At 38.5% G+C, this 13,010-nt stretch overlaps 1 protein-coding gene across 1 annotated transcript; it reads left to right on the top strand.

The window, feature by feature from the left end:
• Positions 1–3,854: 3,854 nt before the first annotated feature.
• On the top strand, positions 3,855–11,569 carry tuba8l2 (tubulin, alpha 8 like 2). The gene is made up of 4 exons (XM_060859906.1): positions 3,855–3,967; positions 9,558–9,780; positions 9,931–10,079; positions 10,396–11,569. The coding sequence occupies exons 1-4, from the start codon at positions 3,965–3,967 to the stop codon at positions 11,368–11,370; spliced, it is 1,350 nt and encodes a 449-aa protein (XP_060715889.1). The 5' UTR covers positions 3,855–3,964; the 3' UTR covers positions 11,371–11,569.
• Positions 11,570–13,010: the final 1,441 nt, after the last annotated feature.

The following is a 13,010-nucleotide window of genomic DNA, read 5'->3' as shown; positions in this document are numbered from 1 at the left end:
TGTTTTTCTTTATTTTGAAAATATTTTGGAAACACACACAAACTATATAAAAAAAAAAACTATATTACGGAGACCTTGCTTTCCTTGCCTTTCTTACAGCAATAAAATATATATAATAAATATATAAATAAAATACTTCTCAGGTAATAAAATATATATACATATATATTAATATAAAATATATATATAAATAAAAATAATAATTTGGGCGCACGGGCGCCCCTAGTGGTGGGCGGCGCCCTTAGCATTTGCCTATTCTGCCTATGCGCAGGGCCGGCCCTGCATCCAATGCAGCCTCATCTGTACCTGCTAACTTTAGTTAAAAATCATTTAGAAAGAATCATATTTGCTCGACCCAGCCCAACATACACTGTGTGAACAATTATTAGGCAAGTGATTATTTTGACCATATCATCATTTTATCCATAATTTCCAACTCCAAGCTGTATAAACTTGAATGCTTATTGGATTTAATGCATATCAGGTGATGTGTATTTGTGTAACGAGGGAGGGTGTGGCCTAAGGAGATCAACACCCTATATCAAGGTGTGCATAATTATTAGGCAGATTCTTCTCTTCAGGTAAAATGGGCCAAAAAAGATTTAACTGACTTTGAAAAGTCAAAAATTGTAAAAAGTCTTTCAGAGGGATGCAGCACTCTTAAAATATCTAAAATTTTGGGGCGTGATCACATAACCATCAAACGTTTTGTTGCAAATAGTCAACAGGGTCGCAAGAAACGTGTCGAGAAGAAAAGACGCAAATTAACCGCCAAAGATTTGAGAAGAATCAAACATGATGCTACCAGGAACCCGTTATCCTCCAGTGCTGCCATATTCCACAACTGCAACCTACCTGGAGTGTCAAGAAGTACGAGGTGTTCAGTTCTTAGAGACATGGCCAAGGTAAGAAAGAGTGAAACCCGACCACCTCTGAACAAGACACATAAGTTGAAATGTCAAGAACAGGCCAAGAAATATCTGAAGATGGATTTTTCAAAGGTTTTGTGGACTGATGAGATGTAAGTGATTCTTGACGGACCAGATGGATGGGATCACTAACGGACACAGAGCTCCAGTTCGACTCAGACGGCAGCAACGTGGAGGTGGGGTGCTGGTATGGGCGGGTATTATTAAACATGAGCTAGTTGGACCTTTTCGGGTTGAAAATGGACTCAAAATCAGCTCTCAGACCACTGTAAATTTTTAGAAGACACTTTCTTCAAGCAGTGGTACATGAAAAAGTCTGCATCTTTCAAGAAGACTTTGATTTTTATGCAAGACAACAAATGCTCCATCACATGCATCAAAGTACTCCACTGCGTGGCTGGCCAGTAAAGGCCTTTAAAGATGAAAAACTAATGACATGGCCCCCTTCTTCACCTGACGTAAACTCTACTGAGAACTTTTGGGCCCTTCATAAGCAGGAAATTTACAGTGAATGTAAACAGTACACCTCTCTGAACAGTGTCTGGGAGGCTGTGGTTGCGGCTGCACAAAAAGTTGATTCTGACCAGATCAAGAAACTGACTGACTCCGTGAATGGAAGGCTTGTGACTGTTATCGAAAAGAAGGGTGGCTATATTGGTCAGTAAGGTTTGAGGGTTTCAGGGTTTGTTAACATTTTGGATTGTCCAAGGGCACTGTAGTTGTACAATAACAAAAGTAATCCTCAAAAATACAACTTGCCTAATAATTGTGCACACAGTGTAGCTACACTTTACTTCTAGCTTAAATACACAACCTGAAACTAAACTACAACTACAATGTTTTTATTGTCCTGCTAAAATACACAAGGCCTTCCCTGAAATAGACGCCATCTTGAGGTCTTTAAAACCTTTATATATCTTTCAGTCTTCATAATGCCTTCCAAAACATGAAAGCTGCCCATATCGTATGCACTTATATATCCCCATACCATCAGAGATGCTGGCTTTTGAACTGAACGCTGATAAAACACTGGAAGGTCTCCATCCTCTTTAGCCCGGAGGAAACGGCGCCCGTGATTTCCAACAAGAATTCATTTTGGACTCGTCTGACCATAGAACACTTTTCCACTTCGAAAGAGTCCATTTTAAATGATCCTCGGCCTACAGAACATGACGGAATTTCTGGACCATGTTCGTATACAGCTTCCTGTTTGCATGTTGGAGCTTTAGTTGGCATCTGCAGATGGCACGGCGGATTGTTTTTACCGACAGTGGTTTTTGGGAGTATTCCTGGGCCCATTTATTAATGTCATTGACACGATCATGCCGAGTGATGCAGTGTCGTCTGAGGGCCAGAAGGTCTTCAGCCTTGTCCCTTTTGCACAGAGATTTCTCCAGTTTCTCTGAATCTTTCGATATGTTCTGCACGGTAGATGATGAGTTTTGCAAAGTTTTGGCTACAGATAATCCATAAACATGCCACTAGTGGTTGCCTGTATACTTCCTATAACGTGGTATATTACATGCACCTTTTCATATTGCACCATCATCCGTATATAATGATTTCCCAATATCTATTTTAATGTCATGAAAAGCATTATTTATCATTATACACTCTAAAACCAAATGTTAAGGCTCAACAAAATAAGCAACCGAACAGTCTGCATAAATCTATTTGAGGACTTATGAAATAAAATTATGTTCAACCAGTATAGCGCTTTTAGCAATTTCCCATTGTCTCAAAGCAGCTTTACAGAAGTATGGAAACAGAAGAGAGAGGAAAAAGAAATAAATACATAATAATAAGAAGAAGAAAGTATAAGGATAAAAATAAATGGATTAATATGTACAATTAGGGGGCACGGTGGCTTAGTCGTTAGCACATTCACCTCACACCTCCAGGGTCGGGGTTCGATTCCAGCCTCCACCTTGTGTGTGTGGAGTTTGCATGTTCTCCCCGTGCCTCGGGGGTTTCCTCCGGGTACTCGGTTTCCTCCCCCGGTCCAAAGACATGCATGGTAGGTTGATTGGTGTCTCTGGAAAATTGTCCCCGTGGCTCAGAACCAGGCTCAGAAGGGAACCCATCCTCATTTTGGTAACACATTTACATCTACATTTCTACAACAGTTTACAATAGTGCAACCGAGGTACTAATGGGTCATCGTAAACTCTGAGTTCAGCACAGAAGTGATTGCTTTAGATCTGATTGCCTTTTCATCCTCTTTATCCCAGCAGCCATTAATAAACAATATTAATACAGAGACTGTGACCACAGCGAGTAGTCACCGGATCCTTCAAGATATTCAGACACACTGGACAGCAGAACTGATCCACTTTACTGTAAGTGATCTACTGAAATACGGGCCTCGGACATTTTCAGGCAATATGGTTAAAAACTTTTATCACGTTTACATTTTCCACAGTTACATAACACACTCAATTTTCAAGTGGAAAATGTTGCTGTAGTGTTTGTTTTACATATATTCGGGGCAAAGATCTTGCAGGAAGACACAATATAAGGAAGTCCTTCAAGTAGAATGATGATGATGATGATGATGATGATGATGGTTATATTATTATTAGTAGTATTATTATTAGTGTTAATACTACTACTACTACTACTACTACTACTAATAATAATAATATTTTAATAATAATAATAATAATAATAATAATAATAATAATAATAATAATAATAATAAAATACATAATAATAATAATACTTATATTGTATTAAATTAATATAGTTTAATTATATTAAAATTCCATATATTATATGAAGATGATTGATAAGAAAATGACCACAAGAGGGAAGTATAATTATGAAAGATTTAGATGCCAAAACATTTCCCGGTGTCACACAGTGTCGTAACACGCAACAGAAAATCTTGTTTTTTTTAAGTGCTCGTCGCTCCTCCTCCTTTCGCGCGTGTGTGTGTGTGTGGTATAAAAGGCAGTGTGTGCGTCAGTAGCCAATGTTCGTGTCTCACTCCATTACCCCATTACAGGTACACAGTGAGAGGACATAAATACAAAATGGTGAGTACAGTCTTCACTTATATATATATATACACACACACACACACACACACACACACACACACACACAACACACAACACATTTATTCATTATTCTTGAATGCTAAATGTTTATATTGTTAAATTAAATGATTGTTTAGTTCCGAACAGGAAATGTAAAAAGCGCGCGCACTCGTGTAAACCGACCCTAGGCCTTTTTATCGATTATAGACAAACCTACGTAGATAAATGATACCTTTTTGTTTGTTTTTTTGTTTGAATATCTTTATATGAAAAAGATAATTACGCGATAATGACTTATTCCGCAACCTACGCACCATACACGTTGTACTTTGGGGAGCGGTTTGCGCATGCGCAAGAAAAGGGCGACTGCGCTTTCGGCTCATTTGCATAATTTCATCCAATGGCGGATTTAGACTTGTGCGACATGGACATCCGCCCAGGGCGGCATCTGAACCGGGGGCGGGACCGGGCGCCCACGCGATAAAACCACGATTGGGCGATCAGGACTTATGCGACTTTCACTGGCCGATCAGAATAAAACATTAAAGTCATGCGACTGCAGCGCGCGTGCGGGAGCAGCTCGTGATGCGAGTGAGCGCGCGCTTCGTGACGGGTCTGCGCAGGCACGCAGACAGGACCGCCCAATCAAATCGATCACACCTCCACTCCTATTGGTCAATACGAGATGGATGGGCGGGGTTTAACAGCAGCAGGGGGATGGTGCAAGTGAGTCAACAGAAATGAAAGCAAACTGTAGGCCAAAACAACCAGGGGCCTAAATCAGAAAAAAAAACTAATGGAGATGAAAAAACGCGCGAAAGACGAAGTTATATTTAAGAGTCTCATGATGTGCTATGCAGCTAATGCTAATGCTACATCTGACCTATGACATGTATAACATATAGAATATTACAATCTTATAAACATTTTCTTTTGTTTTGTATCTTGAGATTGATTATATTTTTCAATGGGTTAGTTGTTTTTAGTTTATAAACTGTACAATGTGCATAATGACGTGCATTCATTGTGTGTTTACAGTAAATTCTGGTGCAAGTTGAAATGTACATTGGGGGGGTGGGGGGGTGGGGTGGGGTGGAGTCGCCCAAGCTACTGATTTCATGAATTTACTATATTTGCATATGAAATATTAGCTATTGTTATTATATACAATATTAGCTATTGTTGCTATTAGCTTGTTATTATTGTTTTTCCCCATTTTTATTTTTTACCTAAAAACCTAAAATATATATATATATATATATATAAATAAATTATATAATTATTATTTTATTTTTGATTATTTTAAAAAAAATTAAATATTTTTTATTTATTTAAAATTTTTTTTTTTTTTTTTAAACTTTTACACAATGAGCAGTGGTTGTGCGCACTGCCTGTTTTTGTGGTCAGTTATTAAACAGTTTTCATTGTAGATCATGGATCATTTTTGTTTAATCGTGATTGGTGGTAGTTTATGGTGGTCCGTTTTTAATTGTGATCCATTATTTCAGTCCTGATCAGCGGGTCGTTGCTTTTCAGAATGGTTTACTGACTGGCAGTGTTATTGGTGCTACTGGTTCATCTTTATCAGTGGTCTGTGATATAGTTATTTTCAGTGATCTGTGACTGGCTGTTTATCAGCAGCAAACCTTGGATTGGTTGGTTTATAGTAGTGGACCACAACAGTGGTTGTTGACCGTGGAGTGTGCCACTGATTGATTGGTCAATGATTCAGTAGTTTTGCAGTGGAGATCAATATTAGCTTACCCAATCAATGTTTTTGCTTCTCTCTCGTTATGCCGCTCCTTCATTCATTTAATCTAACGCAGCAAGTTCAGCTCAGTAGAGACTGAGACCTATATTGCCTCCTAATTAATGCACCATTTCGAAGGCATTATTTCGCAATGTAGTCACATTGAACCCAAAACGTCTAAATGGATGGTCTCTGAAATGGTCTGCTATTTAGTGCTGCTGTCTGTTTACCCTCACTAGGGTCTGATCTGTGTGAATAGCGGGTGTGTTTGTTAGTTTTGCAGCTTCCTGTTTAACTGCTTTATGACCAGGCGTCCTTGCAGACATTTTTACTTCTTCTTTATGGCCAGTTTCTGTGTGTCTTTTGTTAAAAAAAAAAAAACTCAAGCTTCTTACCAAGCAGCATTTGTCATTTGCGATGAATAAAGTCGACAGACAGCAGCTTGTGTGGTTACACCGAGTGTAAAAGACAAACATTTCTCAAAGCTTTCCTAAGCCAGATGTCATTTTTTTCCTTCTCTTTGTTCCCCCACTACTTCATCACATAGTGAAAGGAAGCCATTTGGAAGTCGTTTGTGTAAGCGTGTTAAACATCTCCTGCAGCTGTTACTTTACTTTGCCTGTTAAATGAAAGACACTGTAAATAACTGATAAGCGCACACACACAAACTACATTCATTTATTTTTAGCAACTTTAATCCTGGTCAGAGGCTCATGGCCTAAATGACCTTTGGTTTGTTTACATTCTGGGGAAATACCATCAAATTTGCTTGAGCGGTAACAGCTTGTGCATGCAGGGCCGGAACCAGAATCAAAGAAATTTTTCAAAATTATTATGCAATAATGATGAACATGTACTAAAAATTCTGCCAATTTTTCATAAATGGACTCTTAATAGACATTTTTAATTTTATTGAGTTCAGTATTTTGCTACTCTTGTGTTTATGGATAGTCCAAAGGACTTCACGTAGAAATGACGTCCGACTGGTTTTCACAAATAACGACGTTTCAAACAGAACAAACTTTTTTTTTTTTTTGCTGAGCATTCGGTCACCATGTCATGTGTAAGGTATGATGTGGTGCCTGGAGAAATTCTGCAGATACAGATGCAATGCGACCAAACCTGTAAGCAGCAATAACGAGTCGTGCCAAAGTCGATTTGTTCCAAAAAGGCTGACTTTCCTGTTCATGTGTTTCTTCGTAGTTTTTATTTATTTTATTTTTTTTTATAGCGGCACCTGCAGTACTGGAGCACTCATGAACAATGGCCAATATGAGTATGCATGCCAATAAACTTGCAGCAGTAGTGTGGTCTTATGGAGTGGTTAATGGAGCCATTTTTAATCCTGTTTGTGGTGCTCACATAATGTCAGTTGCAAGTTATTCATTGATTAAATCTTGTGTTTACTGTGTCAATAAATACTGACACGGTCTGCTCATGTCGACCAGCGTGAATGGTTTCCTGGCAGTTAGTACTTGAACATTGGATCTGACACTATTTATTACAAAAAAAAGTAATATCTGTGGAATCCAGCCAAACGTCATCTCTCCTTTTTAACATCTTATTTTCTCAGGCACTTATATGATGCTGCACCTAACCAGGATCTGGAGCCAGCAAAATCAGTTTGGTTCTATTAGCAGGTTTTGCTGTAGGTCTCCAAGAACTTGAGAAACTTGAGATATTGGTATGGGGAATGAAACATGGTCTGATGGTCTGACCAAGAATCAACAGCCATGTGTTAGAAAGCTTCATGTGTTTGGTTGATGTTCCACAGGTTCACAGAACGGTTCAATGATCAGGTACACTCATCTTTTCTGATCTAGGAATCGCACAGATGTATGATTCTGCATCCAGGGCAGCGTTCTAAAGATTTCTAAAGTGGTACAGACCAAAAAAATGCTTCACTGTTGTAGATTTAGTTTTGTCCTCCAGCTGCCCTGGAAAAATTGAACCAACAATCAAACTCATTATGAGCCAGAAGAAGGAACCTTTTATAGTATTAAACACCAAAAATCTAGAAAGGTCTTCTTATCTGGAGTTCTTAGTGTTGAGGAAAGCTTTTCACAGTCCAAAATCCAATCATCAGCTTAGAAACTCACGCAAACAAGCTGCTTTGGGTAAAACCAGGTCAGGACACAATGCAAATAATCAGTGAGCATTACAAGGGACAGAGTGTGTGTGTGGCCAACATTGTGAAAGCGCTTGCTGATTATTTACAGGGTAATAGTAATAATATCATTACATATGGCTTAACAGTAGCGAAGGTGGAGAAAGTGGAAAGTTCTAGCACGCCATAAATAGCTTTCTGACCAAACTAGGCCATTCCCACGTGCCTTCCCCAGTAACACACCGCTGCAGGGGGCATGAGGGTAAAAATAAAGGATGACCCTGACGAGATGAGAAGCTGACTCAGAGTCGAACACAGGCGCCGTTTCGGGAAAGTCGATAAAAAGTGGGACGACTCTCTGGAGCACTGTCCCAGATTCCCAAATCATTACTGGGCATTTGTAAATTTTCTTTAATAACACATGACGTTGTGTCTGACAAGTTCGATTTTAAACTTGTTTGTATGCATGTGCTTCAAAATTCAAATTCCATGGTGACTAAGGTTTAAAACCTGAGTTGTTGAACCACTTAGCTTTAGAAAGTCCATAGTAACATATAGGTCACATACTGTATATTTATAATATTACTAAATAGTAACTGGGTTTGTGCTTGTTGGAAAACCTTCATGGAAAGATCATAGAGCTTGTCTATATATTTAACGTTCATTCTTACAATATTAATCTCAGTATGTATCAGTTATGTTATATTCGTTAGAAACGTCGCTTTTTTTTTTCCCAGAGAAGTAAATAATATACTCTATAGATGTTTTAGACGAAAGGAAATTCAACTGGTTGTTGCTTGCACCTCGCACCCATTTGTAGCTCGCTCCGTTTTTCTCAAGGACATGCTGAAGATTCCATGTAAGGGCGTAGCTGATGATTCACCGCTCACCCAAACCTGCTGAGACACACGTCGACGCTCTGAGCCTTCCAGGCTCGTCAGAGGAGCCGTGCTGGAACCCCTCCTTCTCTGAACGTGTAAACTTGATTAACAAAACTTCACAGAACACAGTGACCTTTCAACAGCCCCTATTTTCAAAAACAACCCACAGCTTGGAGCTAATGTGAAATGCAAATGCTTTAAAATGGTGGATGGTGGTTATGCAACCCGTATGGGAATCGTGTGTGTGTTTGCCGCTCCCACTCTGTCACCTGCAAATGTCAGTCATGTTGTGGAAAAACCTCCAAGAAGCGAGAATCACTTCTGTCTGCCACCTGGTGGTATAGAATCCAAATCAAAAAGGGCATGAACAGCAAATTAACAGAGTGTGTGCGCAAATAAGTACAAGATCATGGTTTCTCTATGCAAATCTGCACTGTATATGTATGAATGGATGTGTCAGTATGTCAAATGTGTCAAGAAACAATACAGTACACCTTAACTTTCACTCGCCTGTAATGTTTTAAAGAATTTAAATTTACCTTAAAAATTTTTTTGATAAATTCTACTAGATTTATAGTATAGTTCAGTATAGTATAGTGTTTTTTTTTTTATTATTATTATTAATTTATTTTTTTGATAATGGCAATAAAAAGATAAGTGTTGGAAGTAAAATCAACCTTTTCAAGCGTGATTGGTCTAGGATTAAGTAGGAAACGTGTCGTTCGTAGAATGAGGTTGTTTCAGACACACTACTGATCCATTAGAAAAACAAAAAAGAATATTAGAAATGTTCGAATCGAATCATGTTTTACCAAGATAATGCTAATCACACTGTTTTCTTTCCCTTAGCGTGAATGTATCTCCGTGCATGTTGGCCAGGCTGGTGTTCAGATGGGAAACACCTGCTGGGAGCTGTACTGTTTGGAGCATGGCATCCAGCCTGATGGTCAGATGCCAAACAAGAAGGCTGTTGGTGGCCACGATGACTCCTTCACTACCTTCTTTAGTGATACCAGATCTGGAAAATATGTACCTCGTGCCATTTTTGTGGACCTGGAACCAACTGTCATTGGTATATTAGATCTGATATTGGCCTATATCATTTTTTTTATTTAATGCAGCCAAGTTGCAGAACATACAAATCATGTTTTGATAATATTCCATTTATATTTAATATTAATGCGTGAAACTAAATTCACTTTATGGGAACCTCTTGTTTCAGATGAAGTTCGTACTGGAACCTACCGCCAACTCTTCCACCCAGAGCAGATGATCTCTGGCAAAGAAGATGCGGCGAATAACTATGCTCGTGGTCACTACACCATTGGCAAGGAGATCATCGACTCTGTCCTTGATCGTATTCGTAAACTGGTAAGACGGTCTGGATTTTGATTTCTCAAAGCTAAACTTTGTTTATTAATCTTTATCAAAAGTCAGGTTGGTCTTTTAGATAAACTTCTGCTTATCTCCGTACACAAGAAAATCTAATCATAGGCAACTGGACTATCTTTGGTAATCTAAGTGACTTTGTTCACTTTTTTGAAAGTATCCAGACATCCTTAATAGTCTATTGTGATGAGTCCACTCAAAATATTGTTGTCAATAAATAAAATTATACAGGGATTTCTAAGCATAGACATCTCCCAGCCTAGCATCCATATAACATCCAGACACTTATTCTGTACAGGCTGACCAGTGTACGGGTCTTCAGGGCTTCCTGGTCTTCCACAGCTTTGGAGGAGGCACTGGCTCTGGCTTTACTTCCCTCCTGATGGAGCGTCTCTCTGTAGACTTTGGCAAAAAATCCAAGCTAGAGTTTGCTATATACCCTGCTCCACAGGTGTCCACGGCTGTGGTGGAGCCATACAACTCCATCCTCACCACCCACACCACACTCGAGCACTCTGACTGCGCCTTCATGGTGGACAATGAGGCCATATATGACATCTGCCGCAGGAACCTGGACATCGAGCGCCCATCTTACACCAATCTCAACCGGCTCATAAGTCAGATCGTGTCATCAATCACCGCTTCTCTGCGCTTCGATGGTGCCTTGAACGTTGACTTGACCGAGTTCCAGACCAACCTGGTCCCATATCCCAGAATCCACTTTCCTCTGGCTACCTATGCCCCGGTGATTTCTGCTGAGAAAGCTTACCATGAGCAGCTCTCTGTAGCTGAAATCACCAATTCTTGCTTTGAGCCGTGCAACCAAATGGTCAAGTGTGACCCAAGGCATGGCAAATACATGGCATGTTGCCTTCTGTACCGGGGTGATGTGGTTCCTAAGGATGTCAACGTGGCCATTGCAGCCATTAAGACCAAGAGAAGCATCCAGTTTGTGGACTGGTGTCCCACTGGATTCAAGGTGGGAATCAACTACCAGCCACCGACTGTGGTCCCTGGAGGCGATTTGGCAAAGGTCCAAAGGGCTGTCTGTATGCTGAGCAACACTACCGCCATTGCTGAGGCCTGGGCTCGTCTGGACCACAAGTTTGACTTGATGTACGCCAAGCGGGCCTTTGTGCACTGGTACGTTGGTGAAGGCATGGAAGAGGGTGAGTTTTCTGAGGCCAGAGAAGACATGGCTGCCCTGGAGAAGGACTATGAAGAGGTTGGGATCGACTCTTTTGAGGATGGGGAAGAAGGAGAAGAATTCTAAGATGTAAGCGACTTCTGAAAAGCCACCAATGAAAAGCCACCAATGACCTGCCACCAAAGAAAGCACTATGTGCAATCTTGTGGAATTGTCATAAAAAATCTAAATCCGCTACTAAATGTTGTTTGTCATCTGGTGAATTTTTTTTTTCTACTAGAATTGTCCAAATAACTATGAAATTAAAATAAAGGCGTAAACTGTTTTATTGGCTGTTTTTATTTAATATACTCTTAAGCATATAGCATTATATCCAGGATATCTCCCGCTATCAAGTTTTGCATGGTATCGTGCAATGACAATGTGCAGTCAATATTAGCCTATTAGTCTATATGTATACATAACATTTTGCTAACAAGTCTTATTACTGTTTGCTAGTTATGCTAATGCAGCTAATGTTTGCAAGACATAGTTACATGCTAACCACAAGCTTTTGCTTTTTAACTGTACATTGATAATGCACAGTTTAGTTTTTAGTTTTAACTGTACATTTATATTATAATAATCTTATTGGAAATAGGGGGCACGGTGGCTTAGTGGTTAGCACGTTTGCCTTGATGCCTGATGACGCCTGAGATAGGCACAGGCTCCCTGTGACCTGAGGTAGTTCAGATAAGCGGTAGAAAATGAGTGAGAGTGAGTGAGTAATTGGAAATATATTGAATACATAAATTTATACTTGTGAATCTGAAAATGAGCACACGAGAATGATCTACTGAGTTCAATCAATAAGTACATAGTTTCCTTTTTAGAATTAAATTTGAATTTAAATATTAAAAATAAATAAATCCAATTTAAATCCAAAATAATAAATACTACACAACATATCAGAACAACATAAACATCATTCTAAAACTGGCGAAGCATGATCCATAAATCAGTGAAGAGAGCGACGAAGACGAAGGTGGGTTTGTATGCTTGTGATTCTTCACTTTTCTCAAACACCCCAAAATATATGCAGGTAGATGGATTGGCTTCACTGAAGGTCTGATGGAGTGTGTGAAGGAGTTTGCATGCATACATGGTACCCTGCAGTGTATTGGAATACCATCCAAGGTGTAGTTCCACCTCACACACACTTCCTGGTATTGATCTCAAGCAGATCCACTGTCACGTAGACAAGGGCAGATGCATTTGATTTACATGAGAAGTCGGAATTTTGAACCTGGGAATTATTTATTTATTTATTTATTTATTTATTAAACTGCTCAAATAAAAAAATATTAAAAATAAATAAACTGCTATGAAGTGAAAAGAAAAAAGTGGATGAGTGATATCTGGTGATTTCTTCCAGGTTATTATTTAATTATTTTTTACTAGTAATGAATATATTACGGAATTATAAAGTCACTATTGACTAAAGTCACTAAAGTAAACTATAGTTTTGATATATATATATATATATATATATATATATATATATATATATATGTATGTGTATATATATATATATATATATATATATATATATATATATATATATATATATATTTTTTTTTTATTTATTTATTTATATATATATATATATATATATATATATATATATATATATATTATTGTCTCAAAAACAAATGATAACAGATAACAAAATGCAATGTCATACTATTCAAATCTTAGAATAGTAACATATAAAGGAAAGAAAAATA

Source organism: Tachysurus vachellii, chromosome 24 (genome assembly GCF_030014155.1).
Source record: "Tachysurus vachellii isolate PV-2020 chromosome 24, HZAU_Pvac_v1, whole genome shotgun sequence".
Taxonomy (NCBI): Eukaryota; Metazoa; Chordata; class Actinopteri; order Siluriformes; family Bagridae; genus Tachysurus; species Tachysurus vachellii.
Note: the sequence above shows the minus strand (reverse complement) of the source record. Positions and strands in the feature narration are given on the sequence as shown.